Source organism: Oxyura jamaicensis, chromosome 3, assembly GCF_011077185.1.
Source record: "Oxyura jamaicensis isolate SHBP4307 breed ruddy duck chromosome 3, BPBGC_Ojam_1.0, whole genome shotgun sequence".
Taxonomy (NCBI): domain Eukaryota; kingdom Metazoa; phylum Chordata; class Aves; order Anseriformes; family Anatidae; genus Oxyura; species Oxyura jamaicensis.
The window spans coordinates 115904681-115925145 of record NC_048895.1 but is presented as its reverse complement, the minus strand read 5'-3'; the positions used below and the strand labels follow the sequence as shown (position 1 = coordinate 115925145).

Here is a 20465-nt window from a genome sequence, read left to right as displayed (position 1 = left end):
ATTATTAAAAACTTTGAACAAATGTTTTAACTTCATTGGAAATATTTTGGTACATGGTTGTAAGAAGTTGACTCGTCTCAGCGTAGAACTTTTTCAGAATCTAACGTGTACCCAATTTAGCTAGAATCAATGGCAGCAAAGTTGACAATCCCTGACAAGAATTTCTTTTGATATAGCAGTACACAATATCTTCCAATACCTTTAGCATCCTTATTAAATTAATTAGTCATATTTTCTCATTCTTATCTGAAGCCTAATGTGTATAACTGGTATTATTTTAAGACAGAGGGTAATAATAATAATAATAATAAAAATCAGACAAAGTAAGAATGACAGAAAGCTAATTACAGATGACATTGTGGAATTTTTAGATAGCTAAGCATAGATCATTTTTGATTTAGTTGACTTTCTTTCAGACAAAGATGAGATTGTTAAGCTCAGTCATCCTACCAGTGTTGTTTTGTAAATTGAATTTCCTGCCTTGTTTGCTACTCATTGAGTTAGTGAATCTCAACAAGTGTGAGTTGCCAGAGGGTTTTACAAAATCAGTGACGGACCCTGGAGAAGTAAGTTTGCACATATGAAGTACATTACAAATAACAGCAGTAACAGCAGTAACTTGATTATGTCTATACACATGGAATTTATTTTATTTTAGTATTTTGTAGTCTGTGTGTCTTAGTCAGACAATGTATTAGCTACTTATCATGGGAGATTTAGGTACAAATTGATGTAAGGAACAAGTAAAAATAAACGACATTTTAGCTTAGCTGATTGATCACAGTTAGGCTATACTCTTGAGTAATTCTTACACTACCTGTTCAGTCTTTTTTGTAGTTAGTGGATGGTGTAACATCGCAGCCAACACTTCAGTGCTAGTAGGGGCCATTATTATTGCACCATTGCATCATCCTTAACTCCTTAACTCTATGGTTTCATCATTGAGCTCATAAAGTTATGGTATACTTTGGGGGAAAATATGTAGCCTTAACGTAAAGCCTTCGCAAGAAAGAGATGTGGGTCTTGGTACACCGTTACGGTGATGAATCCTCTTCACTGTTTCAGTGTTGCCTATTTCCCATCTGGATTTTGTGTACTTTGGCTTTTAATTGCCCTACCTAGTTATGCAATTTTGGCAAGGGCTTTCTTTTCAATAAATTTATTAAGCTGACCGCTTCCCTATTGCTATGTAATGGTGGCACATGCATATATTAAATGTTTGCCTTCACCATGCACAGGAACTCATGCTAAAATATACTCTTGAAATGCATGCAGTTCTAGCATTCGATATAGGAATCATCCATTTATAGAGATTTGTGTAATCTGCTCCCCAGTCAGTTGTTAAGTAGTTTGTTAAGCAATAAATAGATTTGTAGAATGCTAATGCTTAAGCACAAATATCAGTCAGCATTAAAATATCCTGGCAAAACTAATGCTTTACTGTCCTGTATTCATTTTATGCCTAACTATTCAGTAGCACTGACTTGTTAAGAAGTCTCTACTACTCTAAAATAACTTGCAAAGTAATGAGCAAAATATTGTCTGCCTTGCAGACCATACTATTAAGTATTAATGAAGAAAGTAGTTGTTCTTATGTATAGTAATATAACATTTTGGTGTTTAAAATGTAACCCAAATAATGTGAAAAGTCCATAATATTTTTCAGAATCACATACAGACATATAGCTGTTGGCCACTGAATAGACATTTTGTCTAAATGTATCTTTTAAAATATTTCTGCATCTTTTAGTTCATAAATATTTCAGCCAGCTTTCTTTTGATATTGTACTGTTCTTTAAACCAGTTTTCTGTTTCCTTTGAAAGTACAAAAGGGATAAAAGTTATCATATTTTAATGAGCAGTATTATGTTGATAGTATCTTTTCCTCCCCCCAGTATCACAGGCTCTTTCTCCACCCTCTGCCCTTTGCTAGGGGGTACTGGGACCTACAGCTTTCTTCTATTTTGTCTCCGTAGTCCTGACAGTTGATGCTAGTCTTCAGTGGGATTTCTGTAGCACAGTGACAGTTGGAAGACTCATCCTGATGATTTCCATTTTGCCTTGGGTTGTAGACATTTGGGAGGAATCAGTTGCTTTGAGTCTACTTCAGAAATGTTACGTCACCCAAGGTATTTTACTCACCCACGTTCACAGAAAATGTCAGACAAACTCAAAAATAAATACATTTTAGTACAGCAAAGCAAAAAGTTATTATTCCAAATGAAAAATTGGAAATAAAGTTATGAAAGGCTGAAACTGCAAAACTGCAATTTCAGATCAGTCCTAATGCTAAAGCTCCTCTCTAAGGCTTTGTGGAATGAACCGCAGCAGAACTGGCTTCCAGTTTTGCTGCCCGAGGTAATGGGATCATGTAGCGATGCCAGGCAGCATTGCCTTTGGCCAGCGTGGCTCCCTAGAAATGCATCAAGCCAAAGCAGATCTAGGCTAGGCACTGAAGGGAATAGCAGTCTTCCCTCTGCTTTGGCCCATTATTTTATAGTTTTGTAGGTAGAATCTAGCTTTGAATTTGGATATATGTACATAAGCAACTTCATACAAGTCTCTTGGAAGGAGTACATACATCCGCAATAAAGGGGCTAATCCTTGTACCAAGATAATTCATTTATCGTATGGTTTCTAGGAGCTATTGAGTATGTCCAACTAGGGTTTTGTTTTCATAATGTTAGATGTAAAAAGTATTAATATATTCCTGACATTGATATTATCACATGTAAGTTACAAATAGAATTTAGTGGAGTATGTACATACCTTTGTTTTCTACTTCTGCCACACTCTAAGAAAGTGTGTAAGGGTTGCTATTACTAAGCATTACTCACTCTAAAAAGGTACAAAAACAGCCATACTTTGTCCAAACCTTCTTAGCACATTTCTCTATCTGAGTCCTTTTTGGAGCTCAGACTCCGTAAGAGTAATTTCTTCTCGCCATAAGTAGCAGTGCTGGTGGTAGGAATTAATAACTTTGTTCCAGACCTAATTCAGCAGTACATGCATACCAGTCTTTTAGCAGGAGCATTGTTTGTGAATAGAGGAGAATGGCTAGTTATCTCCATGGGTATTTTGAACCTTTCTCTCATTAAGATGTAACCCTCCAGTGCAAGAAAATTTTTAAGCAGTTGGTAAAATCAAAGTTTTTTTTAATAGCTTTTGCATGGTTCAAAATAAGTATTTTAAGAGTACCTTGATTACAGTAACTGCAGCTTGATTATTTAAGGTTTTACATCTGTGACTACTGTGTGATTTACCAAAATGTAAAATGTTCACATCTTATTTGCATGTCATTTAAAAAGATAGTAGAGTTGAATCTCTTAAGGACTGTTCAACCAAAGAAAGGCTTGGACTTCATAAACATACACAATGAATATGCACATAAGAGATTGTGTTAACCCAGGTGTATGGAAAGTCCTAAATTTAAGCCCACCAAATTTATGCATTGCAACCCAGTCTGCCTGGAGCATGATCCTCATGGTGTGGTGTATTTGCTCTCTCTCCAGGAATGCGACAAGGTAATGACTTTGGCACACAGTATCGCTCGGCCATCTACACATTTTCTCAAGAACAGATGGAAGCTGCCTTGAAATCTAAGGAAGAATATCAAAAGGTAATGCTGGGCAGGGTGTGGAATTGCTTCACATATGAGTGGAGGTCAAAGAAATTGCCAATAAGCACAATATCACTTTCTTTACTTTGTGTTTTCTCTGTGTTGCTGCTGGAGCTCCACATCCAAATCTTGAAATTGGATAACACTTGGTTTAAATTCCAGTTTTCCTGAATAGGTTAGTGTGAGTATGTGTGAATAGTTTTGATAACTTTATGTGAAAATAAAATATTTTGTTACTTGTGCAGTGATAGGTTTAATCTCTTTTAGAGATTTTTCCATGTGGGTGCACCAGAGCACAACTCAGTGATCTTAGAAGTTATTGAAGTGAGTCTGGGCCCCATATTCTGAAGGGTGTAGCCAAAGTCTGAGACCCAAGTTCTTAAACTTTGCGGGAAAGTCCTGATCAATCTGTGAACTTGGAAACTCAGCGTCACTCACCTGCTGATTATAAGTTGCTTCTACTCCATAAATTCCTTTGTTCAAATGTGGCGGTCAGTGACTTAACAAGGCCATTTGTTTTGATGCTAGGATTTGTGTGAGAGGAGATTGACTATTTCCTTTCAATACACAATCCTATTTTTCTCCGGATATGGATTCTGTCTCTTCTCTGCTATGTAAGCTATTATAGACCTGGCTTTAACTAGAGGCAGGGAGGTTGACATGTCCTATGGTGTTGCTGCATTGTAATTACCATCTGATCTGCCTTGTGGTCTTGCAGTGCAACATACAGATTCTACAGTAGAAACATAGAAATTCTTGTAGCTTACATGAAATAATCTACTCACCTTGGGCATTAATGCAATAGGAAAAGTAACTTTTAGGTGGCACTGTATGAGCTTTCATGCATTCCCTTGTGCTGACTCCATTAAAGCGTTATTATGTTGAAGAACCAGGGATCTGGTGACTATCTGATGTTAAAAATAAAAAGCTGTGTTTTGATAAGGGTGTATCAATCAGAAGTGTGTACCAGGCATGAGAAGGAAGTGCATGTACTGAACTCTTGTGCAGCAGCTTGGTTTTCCTAAGAGTGGCATCATAGGGCTGATCTAGGTGTGCACTGGTGGGAGTGGTTTGTACATCCAGTGGTTCGTACATGCATATTACAATACACGTAAATTAAGTATTCAATGGCATATATGTTTTCTTCTGAGTAACTGAACACAGGCACAAGTCAGTCTTGCAGGTACACATCTTTGTTTACTGTGGTTTCTGAAGACTTGGTATTTGGATTTGTCATGCAGAACTTCCTTCTACTCATTATTTACCTTAGATCCATTGCTTTTCCAAACTGTTTTTAGTTGCCTTTCATTAACATCTGCAGACCAGTATCACACTATAAATCTTAGAGCTTTCAGTTTGCTTACCCAGCTCTATTATTCTCAGCTGTTATTTGTCATTAAATTAATACTGACTTGAAAGCAAAATTGCAATGCAGGGGATTGCAATATGATATTACAGAAATTTCCATCATCAAATAGATTTTCTTAATGGCACAATTTAGAATTTACCTACTTTGAAGTCTATCACCATTTGAAAAGTGTGTATAATCAGTGCATTTATATAATTAGGCACAACTCTGTAAGTGATCACATGCATAGTTTGTTTTTTGCACTAAAGTAGGAGGAAGGAAGGGACTGTGTTGCCAGCTAAGGAACCACAGCAAATACATACTGGAATTCCTAGAGGAAATGCAGTTTCCAGTATTATCAGCAGCAGTATCTACAGTATTATCTACCGTGGTACTGCAGTAGCAGTAAAATGTTTGTGTTAGAAAGACACTGAGCAAACAGTATGTTCAGGATTCCCTTTTCATATTAAACAGTTTGCATTACTTTATTTTAAAGAAATGTAATTTTATTTATTGCAGTATTTTAAAATAAATACCAAGTTCTTCTTGCAGAGATACGTACATTTATTTGCACCTGATAATGACAAATAAAAACACGTGGGGATGGCATAAAACTTGGTTTTTCCTTGATAGTCAGTGGCAAATACCTCAAATGGGGGAAGGACTAGCAAATATTAAAAGTACAATAATGTGAACAGGTATGAATGGCTTTATGGTTTTCTGGTACAGCAAATGAATAAAAGAAAAGGTAGTTTATTTCTTGATGACTGAATAATTGAGCATGAACTCTTAGATGTATGTTTGAGCTGACAACCTGGAAGAGAATGAAGAGTGGCCTCCAAACAGAACACTATGTTTTTGCTAGATTTTTTATAATTATTTTTTTTTTTTTCATAAAGCCAGCTTTCATTTTTAATGTAAAGAAAACAGTTCTGTTCACTGAGGGTAGAAACCATCCAGCTCCAAGGTTTATGTCATCAATGTCTGCCTCTTTTGCGGGCTAGCCTGAAGTGCCAGCTCCTCTCTGGAAGCTGGACGGCTGTGTTCAGCCCTGCCTACATTTAGCAAGTGGCATGGGCTGAGAGGAGCAGATGTGCAGAACAAAACAGTTTGTGCTGAGGTCCCAAACCACTCTGTGCATTTCAAGAAGGTTTGCGTTTCGCTACATGTAGTTTGTTCCCTTGAACTGCGTGCCATCAGCAGGTGGAAGCCAGCGGTGCGTTTCTGGTTTAGCTCCATCTAAAGGAATTGGGTTCATCCATCCCAAGACCACTCCATGATGTGAACCAAAGCGTGGTAAGTGGCGATGATCGGGAGATTTATTACAAAAGCACACTTCTGCTCCAAACTGAAACACTAATGTAGCTTACACACTTGGGGTAGTGCTATGCTTGAGTGGTGAAATACTGCAGTAAGTGCACCACGTCCCCAGCTCCTACCAGCCTACCAGCGAGAATCGTAATGAGCATCGAGCCCGAGTATCCTGCAGGGTTACATCTATTTTAAGTTGTGAAACTTGTTGCTGATTCAGGCAGCTGTTTTAACAGCTGAGAAATGGCAATGCAGCAATGAATATGCATTGAACCATGGGTTTTAAGCTGTCAGTGAAGCTGAATGCATACAGTCAGAGTCAGCTAGTGGTAATATATATTATAATACAGTACCGCTGCTGATAAATTGTAGCACAATGTACGCGTAATCAGAAAAACATAAAATGAGGGCCAGGGCTTGGTGAAAGTGCTGTGAATGAACTGTTCCATCAGTTTTGCCTGAAGCTGATGTTTTTTAATACAGTTGAACCTGAGGTTACTCAATTTTCAAGACAGTTGCTTGGTTGGATTTGGTTTTCAAATGAATTATCTGGGCAATAATCCAAACAGCAAAATTAGGGAAGGAAGAAATTTTGTATTTTTTTTTTCCTGAATCACAGGCCCGCATTTGTTTTGTCAAACTGCTAAACCACGCAAGGCAGGGGTTTCAGGTTCCAAGGATATACCGAGTCCCCCCTGCCACAGTTGGCTTAAGGTAGCACCCTCGAAATACCTCCATCTCTTTGTCCTCATGTAGGACAGAACTGACAGTGAACACTGCACAGAGAGAAAAAGGCAAGTCTGTTCATTTATTACAGAAAAGATCCTCCCACAAAGCAACCAAAGGGCCTCCCTGTGAATAATTACGAATTAAATCCTGAGCTCTTGACAGAGGTGCTGGGTGATGGGAGCAGTGATAAGGTCCTGATTTGTTACAGCCGAGAGAAGTTGGTGGGGAGAACCGCTCTCATTTGCTCTTATAGCTGTAACCTCGACAGACTTATAAGGGCTCAAAGAGACAGTAGAATAGAAATGTTGAGATTTTATGAAAACATTAAATGTGTGGCCTTTACTGACGCCCAGAGAACTGTTTTTTTTTTTTTTTTTTTTTTTTTTTTCTTACTGAACTTATAGGAAATAAGGATAAGTAAAGAGGTAATTTCATTTGTTTGTTTGCTTAGAGGTGGATGGAACTTTGCTGGAAGTAATGTAATGCATTGTTTTTAGGATGTGGACTGTAAAGGTATGATTTTGGAAATTTTCTCTGCTGGAGTATGTTGTGATACTGATAGAAGGTCCTCTCTGAAATCTAAACCAGCTGGTCAACAGATTGAGAGAACAAATGAAGTAAAGCAATAACTGCACCAAGGCCAGAGTTAAAAAGAAAAACATAAAAAAGAAGTAATGCTGATTGTTTGCTTTGGAGCCTGCAGATGTGCTTAAGGAGTGTGAAAAGTACTGTAACTAGAGGTGAAGAAGATATTTAATTAAACTAATATATATAAAACAATGTAAGTATAAAAGATCCAGACAACTGAAAGTAACTAACTGGCCAATCAGCTAGGCTGGGGAATATGCTCTTTGTGGGCATATTCCCACAAAGAATGTTGTGGGAACTCATAAAGCCACAGATGGGGAGATCCTGAAGATTTGTATATGATGGTGATCACACTGCAATTTTTGTCTTCAACCTTAGCAGCTAAGTTTTGCTGAAGGTCTGAAGAAGATGCTCAGTTAAATGACTGAAACTCTCTTGATCAGAATCAATTTATTTTATTTTTTTGCATTTCATCAAAGGGCATTTTCAGTTAATCTAACAAATAATTTGGCATGCTGAACATGTATTTGACCAAACACCTGAAATTTATTTTTAAATGAAGCATTGAAAGGATGATATATGATGGAATAAATTCCCAGTTGGTGTCAATCCACAAGATCTAATTTAGATGTACCATGGATTAGTTTTAGTCTTTTGTAGCTGAGGAAGGAAGCCTTCAACCGATGACTTCAGATCCTGTTTGGTTTCACCAATGTACGATTTGGAGCATCTGAACATGTTTTTTTTTGTGTGTGTATGTGTGTTTGGGGGGGTTGTACTTCTACTGGTTTTGTTTGTTTTGTTGTTGTTAGTTTTATTCTGCAGTGGTTTTACAGTGATGTGCTTTAGGTTTTTGTTTGTTTGTTTGTTTGTTTTTTGTGGGAGGGAGGCTGAATTTTTTGTTTTGTTTTGCAATTTTTAAAATTTTAAAAGCCCAGAATAGTTAACATAGTAAATCATGGGTGACCATGGGAAGAATGTGGATGAATATTATTTTACAGACATTGACTACATGGCTGAAGTTCACTTGCAATGGTCCACCATTCAGCCTGTCTACAGTTACAAGGTAGCCCTTGTAACTCCTGAACTTGCTCACAGGAGGTCTGGGACAGTGCTGAACTTACACTGAGGTTGGCTTTGGTAGTATGCGTGAAGCTCCTCTGCAGTGGGGTAGCCAGGTGCCTTAGCCAAGAGAGGAAAACTAACTGCTGGCTGGAGGCTGAAGGTCCCCTATTGCCTTGTGAAGTAGCGGTGCTTGCATGAGCAGTACTGCACTCCTCTGGAAGGACTCAACTACCTGGAGTTCACATTTACCAAAATGAAGTATGCTCAGCTGTGGAACACGTTCCCAGGGCCTGATTTGGCTGCGTACACCCAACAGCATTGGAGATGCCCTGGTGTAGTCTAGCCAGCTTCCAGGTACCACCCCTTAGCACATAAATACCCCTTAGGGGCTTTATCCTATCTGCCAGTTCTGTGTAGGTATCTGAGATACCCCATGGCACCTCAAATAGTGCGAAAAGCCCGCATTTAGGTAGCTGATTCTAGGCATACCCTTGTATCTCAAGGCTGTAATGGAAGCTCATATACCTAACTCAGATGTGGACCTGGCCAGGTATAAAACAGGGTGTGGATGGGTGCATGCTGCAGAATAAGAGAAACATTGGGTTAGCGTGGCCAACAGAGGAGGCAGCAGTCGCTGCAGCTCAACAGATTTCCTGGACCTTTAATTATCTTGATGTGGGATGATGTGGGAAGAAACCACCAAAGTCCTCAGCTGCAAAAACAAGTGGCTGGTGTTAGCTATGCTAGAAAAGAGGACAGATTAAAAATCTGGAGTTTCTTAGCCAACTTTGGAGCAGCAATCTGCAAAGAAACAAAAAGTGTAGCTATCGAGGCAAGGAAAGGCTATTTACAGATCTACAGGATCGAGCAGTTCTGAGTCTTAAATTTTGGTTGCATGAGGGAATGCCTCGTGGAGTGAATTTACAACATTCTGCTGTAGTTTTATGTAGCGAGCTAGGTGAATTTAGAACACGCTTTCACTGGGAGACGGTTTTTCACTTTTTTTTTTTTTTTTTTTGCCTGGGAGAAGTTAAATAGGTCTTTTTAAAAGTAGATTGTTGTTAATAAAGCCGCACAATAGACTCAATAAAAAAAATAACACCTGCTTATTCCTCTTCAAATTATGTCTATTTCAGAGCTTTACGTATCGAATTATCTTTGCTCCACTCTGAAGTGAATAGTAGCTACTTGATTCCTGATTGATGGTGGTAGTTCTTATGAAAATAAGCAAACCTGATCTGATAAGCTAAGCCATTATTTATTTTGTAATCACTCATCTGTGCTACAGAGATACCTTTTTTATGTTCATCCCTCTCTGAGAAAGCTGCATTCAGCTATGGATGAGGAGGTTTTGTGTGAACAGTCGCTAACTCTTTTCACGTTGTCTTAAACTGCGGAAAATTTGACTTCTGTATCACGCCAAGAAAATGTTGTCACTGTGCAGCAGGAAAATAATTCAAGACCAATGCATGCCTTTGATTGCATTTCTTGATCACCACCATGACTTTATTTTGAAACAATGAAATGTATAGGACATATATGTCCGTATTAAGCCAAAAAGGAGCAGCCCTGAAAGTACAGGATGGAGTTTTGGACACCTGCCCAAACTCACTGAGGCAGAGAAGTGCCACCAACCTCTGCCGAGTGCAGCATGTTCTCAATTGCATACTATTTCTGTTCTCCGGGACGTGGCGGCAGCACATGTTCCTTGCTTTTACTGATGCTGCACAAGGCACAAGATTGTTTTAGCTTTCCCTTCTGCATATATGCTGCTCATTTGATCAAAGGCCAGGCATTTCACTTAGCCCTTTGACTGTTGTGAATACAGTTAATCATGGATTCAAAGTTAGACCAATGAACAACATTATTAAACCATACTTTCTGTTTTATAGCCATTTTTTTTCAGCTTGGAGGTCACGGGGTTCATTGTCCTCTGAACATGAAGCCAGTGTTTCAAGCTAACACTTATATTGGACATTTAAACTAATATTAGAAATTGCCCTACAATAAACCAATGTAAATATCAAATAGATCTGAATCCAAGAGTGCTTTGTAAATGAAACATTTCCTGCTTTGCATTTCTTGCTCTGTTCAGCTTGTCACTAATGTAAAAAAATCCTAAAAATGTCTAGGCATTGAGTTGTCATATGATTAGGCAGATGAATTCTCAATTTTCAGGGCAGGCCTGCATGCTGAGCCAGAAGATGAAGGTTTGAAGGGCTCAGCTGACTTGCCCACAGGAGCCTGGTGCCATAGGAAATGTCCTACCCTATCTGACCTGGCCTCCAGCTGCCACTGCAGGTTCCGCACAGATCTCCCATAGAGAGATCATACTGGTCATACTGGTGGCAAGGCAACGTAGTGGGGCCTGTAGTGATACCAGCACACTGAAGCTAAATACCTTTGCATCAGCCTATAAATGTGTTCCCGCACAGCTCGGTGGCATCAAGAATCATTCTGAAGGGCTTCTAGTTCAGGCTTTTTAATTTCTTGATCTTGATTAGGCATCTGTTAGAGCACTCTAAAAGTTTCACAAGCATATTAAATGTCAGGAGCATAATTTTAATAATGGTGTTAATAATGATGGGTTAAGTGTACACACTGCTTTACAAGGAACAAGAAGCAGTTCGTTCTCTTAAGGAAGCTCTTATGGAGCTTAATTTTACTAAGAGCTTAGTTATGTGGAGGAGATGATAAAATAGTACAGAGGAAAGTCGAGGCAAAGGAAAGAAAGGGTTAAAATCTGGTTTTATGATTAGCTCTTGCTGTTCCGTGTTAGATCTTCTTGTCTTTGGATTGAATGTAGCCCTTGAAACTTGACTTAAGCATATTTTCCAGGAAACAAAACCTGATAAATAACCTTGAGAATGCTGTGTCTTAAATCTTCTCTGACTTGTGAATCCTTCCGTGTCCAGGTGAGCGATGAGACTTGTAGTGGGACGTCTTGCATTGATCTGGAGAAGGTCCAGTGACTTGGCCTGGTGGAGAGCTTCCATAGACATTTAAAAAATGAAACAAAAAGCTTTTCTTTTTAAATGGCACATGCATTTTTAATGAATGTAGTGAAGACTGGCAGCATTACTTCTGCTATCCAAGCAGCTTGCTTATCCTTAGTGCAAAGCTGTGTGATTCAAAGAATACTTTGGCTACTCAAACCTCAAGTTTTCTCAGGGACAAAAATGTGCCCAAGGCAGAATTAATTCAGTTAAGAATTCAAGGAAGTACTCATGGAAGATTTTTCTACTCTTTATCCAACTCTAAAATAAAAAGCCTAAAAAATCTGAAACTTTTTTTTTTTTTTTTCCAAGTAAGATATAAGAACAAAATGGCACTTCAAAAAGTTATCAGCTCCACAAAACTCACACGTAGAAATGGCAGATGCAGAACATTTATAAAATATGCTGCTTGAATACCTGGATATGGACCTAGGGATGTCTGTTTAAGCACTCAGGTTCCAGCATTTTGATAACTGGGTGTACTACAGCATATATCATCAATTGTCATACCCTGATGAGGTTGCTTTCTAACTGATGTTAATGTCTGCTTAAGCATCTCTCAAGATTTTCTCGCAGGACCAAATGCAAATCAGCTGCACAGCTGCAAATCCAGAGCAACACCATCAGAATCAATGGAATTACTTCGGATTTCCAGTAATGCAATTGAGATAAAAATCTGGCCCGGGAGTTTCTTTCATTTCAGCATTTTTGTTCCCCAGTGAATTGTTGGAGGATTCTGTATATTATTTGCTGTTTGAAGTATGCCACTCAGTCAAATATAGCTCTCAGCTTTTGGGAAAACAAGTCAATACTTCCTGGAAAGAAAAATCAGAGCATGCTTTAACAAGCAACATTGTCATGTCAGTTTTGATCTTTTTGCATCAAGATCTTTTTTTCCTTTAATAACTTCCACAGATCACTTGTAGACTAATCTCTTTTTCTTTTAGATCCAGGATGCCTACTGATTTCAGAGCTAGAGTGCAGAAAAAGGACAGGATGGCGTTGCCCATTATTAATCTTGTGCTGGAGCTTTATGGGATTGCAGACATTACAACCAACCCAGCTAGGAAAATCCAGGAGATCTCTTTTTGTGTTCCTGTATATCCATCATTCCCAAGAAAGCAGGGAGTTATGACAGATACCGCCATATTTTCTCAGTGGTGTATCAATGGGCTTATGCCTGTGTTATAAATCATTATTTGTTCACAGATATATAGGAATATACAGAGATATTTTGTTAAGAACTGCTGTAAAACACAAAGAAGGAAACATGCTGGGCTGATGCTGCTACCCCCAAATATTTGGGTATGTTTCGTGGTATAGAAGGGTTTGTGTGAGTTCAGTCCCATTTTACACAGATTGGAGTTCAGGAATCTCTGCTTCTATCACTTTGAGTGATGTCGGGCAGTGCTGGTGTAGCTAGTGCTTTTGTCATCTTGTACCGCAGGGCTCACAAACCTAACTGGAGGGGTTCCAGCTCGAAGAATGTCTATGTTCACTCCGCACAGCGCTGACAAGCAAGGTCTATCAAAGCCCACATTACAGATCTCCATTGATCTGATTGAGAAAAATCAGTTCTTCTGGCTTTTTCTCTTTATTTTCCCACTCTGTGCTTATTTTAGCCTTTTATGTGCTGTTTGTTTCCTTCCTGCACTGTTTGCTTGCTCCTTTTTCTTTCCTGGATCTTCTGGCATTGGACCCTTCCTAGTCCCACGTTTTCCCCAGGCTTCAGATCTTGCACTTTCTTCCTCAGGCCTATGTTTCTGAAAAACAATCTCTTGTCTTTAACCTTACAGGCAAGAAATCATGGATATTTTGTAGCTGACCATTGTAATATTCCCGTTAGTCACAGGGGCTAAGAGTAAATCTAAGCACCCAATATATCACGGTGGACAAAATGTATTTATTCCCTCTTCGTGCTGCCTAAAGCATCTTAAGATACCTCCTGCTGCACTACCCCGTTGGTGTGTGCTTTGCAGAAAGTGACCTCAGAGACTCAGAAATCCTCCTCAGTGACACAGTGCTCCCAGTCCCCAGGACTTTTTGTTCTGTAGTTTTGGTCCCGACCTTTCCCCAAGCAACCAGCTTCCCATGGCTTATTGAGGTTAATGTATTTCCATTCTGGCAGCTCTTTCTCTTTTGCTTTAGTTATTTTTAGGTGACTCAGTTAAATCACAACTTCTTCCTTTTTTAAAGGAACTGTATTTAAGGTGTTCATAAAAGAAAACTTCCTTTATACAGAAAAGCACTTTGTAAGCTGGAGGGAAAGACATAATGAAGACCCACAGCCAGAAGCTTAAAGTAGAAGAAAGCAGATATTTGTAACAGCAGGCGACTGACAGTGAAAACTATGGATCCACCATCTCTACGGGACAATAGTTAGTATTCTTCTACCAAATATTTTTAATCATGAGATGTGGGTAGTCAGAATTGTAGCTTTACACACCAACAAGCTTCTATCCATGACTTCCACCAAAAAGATTTTTTCTTATTTAGTTTTGAACTTTCTTAAAGTTTGCATCTTTTAAAGTCAGCTTTCATTTTTTTCTGTTTAAAAAATGGGTACCAGAACCGGACGCAATACCCCAGAATGAACATAACCAATGACATCAATGCCAAATTACCTCCCAGGGCACAGTTGTTTATGCACCCGTGTTTCTGTAGATGTGGCCTTCAATCTTTGTTCCTAGATGAAAAACTGGGGATTTAACTGTGCTAAAATGATTTCATTTGTGCTGCTTGAGTTCCCCAGGATTGTTAGCGCTCCCTGTAACTGACTTCCATACGATCTTCCAATTTTACAGCACTAATTTCGTGGTTATTTCTAAGGCTCAGGTAAAGCTCAACCACACTGCGCTTCATAACAATTGCTGCTGAAATCGTCTTACTTCACTCCATGTTTCCTGTATTGATACCATGTAGCACTTTTTTTTATATATATATAATTAAAATGCTTATATGGTACTAAATCAACCACAAAACATTAACTGTATTATACCTACGAATTTCCCTTTGGCAGCTGAACTCATAATATCATCAAAGAAAGACGTTGGGTTTGTTTGACCTATTTTCTACAAAAACATGTTGATTGGCACTAATTATATTCCTTACCATTTGAATGCTGCTCCTTTTTTTTGTTGTTTGTTTTTGTTTTTAACCATGTACAAATTGGCACAGTGTTGCGTGCGTTGTCTTGTCCCTTTTGAAGTGCTGCAGGAAACTGGTTCTCATTCTCTCTTTTATAATATTCGGTACTAACCAGCCACTGATTGTGTGCAAAGCACTTTTTTTTTTTTTTTCTTTTTTTTTTTTTTCCCTAAAAGTTGACAAATTAGGCAACTTTGGGTTTATCAGCTAGTTCTGCATGCTGAGGATGCCTAGCGGCAAACTTCAAGGCTCAGTTTTTGCAAGTTTTGCCTGCAGAAAGCATCCCAGATTTTTTCCATCAATAGAAAAAAAACACACAGTGTTTTCCCAAATTTTATCTCTCAGGCATGTCAGAACAGTTATCCTAGGAAATCTGGGAAATTCATTGCCTCCAGCAAATAAAAATCAGCCGAAACAGGTAAAGTGCTGTGAAGCTGAAAACCTCAGAGGAAAAATTCTGAACAAGGAAGAGTTAGAAAATTATGGTGAGGGCTTGTAGCATCCCTCCTCCTTCACACACACAAATGTGCGCTTTTAATACCATCTCCCTCGTTTTGCTTTCTGCAGTATTTTTTATTTTTATCTCAATCAGCTAATTATATCTCGGATGATTATTTTTTCATCCAACACTTCTTGCCATTATATGTACGTGGTTGCTATTTTATGTGCCAACAATCATCGGAAATAAATTTCCCCATTATCCCGTGACAGATTATTAGAGGAAAAGCCTTCGGTGCGAGCCGGGGATTTAACGGGGCCGGAGGAAAACCTGATTTGTTTCATTGCCCTCTAGTGGCCCCGCAGCACGGCTGCAGCGGAATGAAACGAGGGGCTTGTTTTGCTCTTTGTGTGCGACACAAAACATCACGTTTCGTCTCATTCCGGTCTCCTGAAGTTATTTGTCCGCGTTGTTGTAAGCTGAATTATCCCGCTGCTGTTTGTAAGTGATGACAAGAAGGGATTCATTCTGTGCTTTTCATATTTTGCTATGGAAGAGGAAGATGCGCGTTGAACTGTATTGGTATTATTTATCAAGAGAATTGGGGAGGAACACTGATATACGGTGGCCCACGGTTATATACGGTCTATACAGCCTATAAAAGTAGGCATCATTTTCTAGGCATCGTTTCCTACAGCCAATGCGGCATGTAGCTGTGAATTCATCACACAGCCCAGCCGAAGGAGGGCCTGGCAAACATTTCATCCCATGTATGACCATGAAAGACCCTTCATCTCTGAGTGGAAACCCTCCTCGGGATCCGCAGGGGCTGATCTTTGTCCCTGTATGGGTTCATGAGCGCTCGTGGCTTTGTGTCGTGAACTTGCTGGGCGTCTTCAGCCGCGTTGACAGCCGTGGAAATCAAGGGTGCTCAGCCCTGTCCTGAGTGAGCTCCTCACAGTTGTCACGCTCGGTGCTTGACGCTGGGCAGAGACGGCAGGAATCAATGGGAGCTAATTCTCATTTGGCAAATAGAAAAAAAAAGTGGCCTTTTTCTTCCCCCCCACCCTTAATTTCATTGCAAGATAATGTTTGAACAAATATATTGGTACGGTGCATTAGGCATAGGGAATTAGATATTTACAAGACATACCGAGGGCAGGAGGAAAGGGGAATAATGCTTGTGTTGGGAAAAGATTAATATATTAAGAAAGACCTTTCGTGAATGTGGCGGGTTAACCGTGGCTGGCTGGAGGCAACGATGTTCATTTTGAACATTAAGATCAGAGGAAATCAAGCGCTGCTCCAGAGTCTGTTAGTATTTTTTTTACCTTGAGTTAAAATGCAACGTGCTTCTGAACTGTGGCTTGTTAGTCTTAAAAAATGGAGTGACTTTTTGCCATTAAAATGCCCGTGCAGTATATATTGATTTTATGCAATGTCATATTTCTGCGCTGCCGTGGAAGGAGAGAGGAAGCGAAAAAGCTTCGCAGGGCATTTTTGAAATGACAGCACAGTTCTGGCTGGGCTAGTTGCTTTAGGTCAGGCATTAATTTAGCATCGCAAGAAAATCACAGCTTTCATTAGAGAGCGGAGCACGGGCGACTCGAGCACCTGCGTGAAGGAGATGAAAGCACATTTCTTTGTACCGCCATGCTTGCGGATGTGCCTTGAGAGAGCAAAAATAAATAAATAAATAAATAAAAAACTGCAGCTTTGCACTTACTTCAAAAATGACTCACTCCCTCTGGTGGGAACATTTAATTCTGAGCGTGTGATGCTGCTGTCCCTCCTCCTCCTCCTCTTGCATCCACCCCCCTCACCACGTCGCATTCATCTTGCTTCGCGTGACATCTGCTCCGTGTGCTGCAGAGCAGCGCTCCGGTTTCTATGGTAGCTGCTGTAGCCAGAGGACCCATGGACCGGGTGGGGAGAGGAGGAAGAAAAAGCCCCAAATGGTCAAGTTTGGGTGCCCACTGGCTATTTCCCCCGGTCAGCCACATGGGGTGTGTTTGGAGGGGGTGCCTCAAGGACAGGGGGCTCCCCTGGATGGCTGCTGCTGGGGAGTCAGGGGCCAAGGGCATTTGCTTTCTCCTCCAGTGCCGTGGCTGAAGGACAATAGTCAAGTGGAGGGTGTGAAGAACGGCAGATTGCGGGTTTGGTTGAACTTCGCTCCCTGCTTCCTTTTGTCTTGCCGAGGTCTCCAATTTGGCAGCAAACGGTCCTCGGCTTCTGCCTTTCAGATGGTGGAAATGCAGATGCCAGACCTAAGATATTGTAATTAAGTGTCTATTTATAACATAGTTTGTCATTAGAATTACCATGTCATTTTATGAACAAGAGGGGATAATGCCAGTTCACAATATACACCTGTAGCTCTTATTTTATTTTTTATTATTTTATTTTATTTCATTTTATTTTATTTTATTTTCAGCACAGTTCTTCTTTGATTTGTTCTAGCTCTGAATTCATTACGAGGCCTGAATTAACATCCTGCCGTATCGTCTGCGGCTTCTTCACCCCTCTCTCCCCCCAGGTATAAGCACCGGGGCCGTGGACGGACTCGCTTCAGCTACAGCGAGTCAAGCGAAGTAAACCCTACTCCTTTTTTTAATTCTTCATGTCATAGAATCAGAATATGGGTTTTGTTTCTCAGACGGAAAACCCATGAGGATTGTCAGTCGGGTTGCAGCATCATGGCTCACGTCCCACCATTTTCCATGAGGCATCACTGCTCTTAAACCTTCAAAGTTTGGGATCAACATTACTGTGTTAAAAAAGATTACAAAGATATATTTATCTTTTACAAAGATCCATTTGCATGGATCCATTGCAAAGATATATTTATTTTAGAACAGTTCATGCATAGGAGACTAAGCCTGCAGGAGCCAGGATTGTCTAGTAAAATTAATATGAACTTGGAAAACGTGAGAGGAAAGGTTGTCAGAGATTAATATCACTCCTGGTTCCCATATCTGGCATAATAAAGGGCATCCATCAAGCTCCGGCATGCAGTGTGTGAGTTGGGCTCCCAGCATGGGCTGGGGTTGGGCTTTGACATACCTTCAGTGAGGCAGCCACCAGCTTGGTGGAGCGAAGCTGGTGTTGGATGTACTTTAGAGAACTGTGAATAGTCTTTTTATAGCAGAGTACAAGTCCCTTTCATGTCCCTGCTTCTTTCATTCCTTTTCTTTGAAAAATCTTTTCTAATTTTTTTTTTTCTTCCGCTTTCTTTAATGTTTGGAATTTCAGGAAGATAAGGACAAGCATTTTGTCTTGTGTGAACAACATTTTGCATCTTCAGGCACGGCTGCTGCACTTCATATGGCTGTATTACCCAGCTGGGTTGGTACCTTGCATCTTTGCCATTTCCTTGGTTATTCCCATTCAATCCTATATAATCTTTCCCTGAGTCTCTGTCAATGTGCCTGATCTCAGCTCCCCCCCAAGTCTGTTTTAAGTGGCTGTCAATGGCACGCTACATTCCCTACAACTCAGTTGTTGCCTGTTGTGTGGGGGACTAGGGTGCTGTTCTGAAATAAAATAATTTATATTTTATGGAGAGAAAAAAAAAAAGAGATGGAAAATTGTGTTACAAGAAGAGGAAAACCTTTTGCCACACTCCTTAGGATCTCTGGTTGTCTGCCCCATTTTAAAACGCTGCCTGGACACCTGACCCATCCTTACACTTCTGTGCCTATCTGTTGTGAGTGGAGCCTCTTCCCATGGAAATCTCATCCTAATCTTCCATCTTTAAGGACGTTTCAATTTTATTTATTATCCATTAGGCCTCCTCATAAACAACTTACTTTATTTCTTCGTGTCCGAGAGCAGACATCAGTGGTAAGCTTCATACCTTTTTGTCCTGACCAAGTGCCTGACATTCCTTGAGTTGTCTAGAGGTCACGTTGGGCAGCTAAATCCCACACTGGCCTTCTGAAGGCAGCTGTAGAAAAGAAGGTTGGATCTCTCTAGGAGGTGGTGAAGCTCGTGTTCTCAACTTCCAGTTGCTATTTTGGCTACCACTTCAATATATATAGTTCTCACTATTGCTACTAAAAAAAGGCATACTGAAGCGTTCTTTTTTATCAATGCTGCAGTCCTTGACAACTTGGCTGTAGGTGAAATGTAGTTAGATTTTTATTTCTGTACATTTCTTTTGTACCAGTTGGTTGTTTTCTTGTCTCGAGATTGGTCAGTCTATGCCTTATGTGTCTATGTATTGATCAATGTTTAAAGATAATATTGTAAATGGCGTTAGCATGTAACAATGATAATGTGGTGTCATTCATCATTCTGCGTAAGCCTTCATTAATTTAATTTGTTTAATTAAAATAAGCATTAAAATGCTGGTGCTGGATTTACTGGCACAAAACCACCGCTGGCTCCCTTTTCATTAATGGGACATAATATTACACAAGGTCTCAACAACTTCAACACTCTGCTAATTGAGTCAGCAGTTCAATTTGAAATTAGCGTTGCTGGGAAGGAAAAACAAATCAAATAGAGAACCTAGTTAGCATTTAAAGCTTAAAGCAAGGGGTTCCCTTATTTTCTTTTTGGTGAATGTGAGCAGGAGGTCAGGTTGTTCTGTGAACATTAAAAAAATGTCACCACCCGACCTGCTGTATGTATGACAGTGCGTCATGTTTATTCTGACAGAAAGAAGCAAACAAAACCCAATGAAAAGGTAATGAGGTAGAGCACCGAGGGGCTGGGAAATGTTACCCTCCGAAGGCTCTGAAATGTTTATTAATGCTGATGGTTCAATATGAAAATACAAACTGCAATAAAATGTCATTATATTTTTTTCCCATTTCAACTTGTACTTTTGGAATTTGCCCACGATTGAAAGGACAAAAATGAAATAATTCCATATGCCAGCATAAAAGCACTGAATACATTGATGCTGTTAAGTAGGTCTTATTTCCATTGTGGTTTTGTAACGCTGTGCACAAGGTGGAGAAAGTCTGGTTTTATCCCTTTGGTGCAGCTGCCTTTATTGTCAGCACTATAGCACTAACCTTGTAGGCTTTGCTTCTGCGTGACTGCCCTGGTTTTGCTTTTTCCTGCAATCTTCCCTCTTCGGTCTGAGCTTGTTCTGCCTCAGAGTGAAACACCCAAAGCCTTTTTTCTGTACATAAATATAGCGAATGCCTTTGCTTGAGGCTCCTGAGCCTCCCTGAATGACCTCAGCCGGTTCATAAAACTTGAACAGAAGTT

General features: G+C 39.8%; 1 protein-coding gene across 5 annotated transcripts in view; it reads left to right on the top strand.

Moving 5' to 3' along the window:
* The window catches only part of MSRA (methionine sulfoxide reductase A), a 270726-nt gene that overhangs the window by 176473 nt on the left and 73788 nt on the right, over nt 1-20465 (top strand). For all 5 annotated transcript variants that reach the window (XM_035321232.1, XM_035321233.1, XM_035321236.1 and 2 more), the window contains one exon: nt 3513-3619. In XM_035321232.1, coding sequence (XP_035177123.1) covers nt 3513-3619 — 107 coding nt within the window. The remainder of the gene's footprint in view (nt 1-3512; nt 3620-20465) is intronic.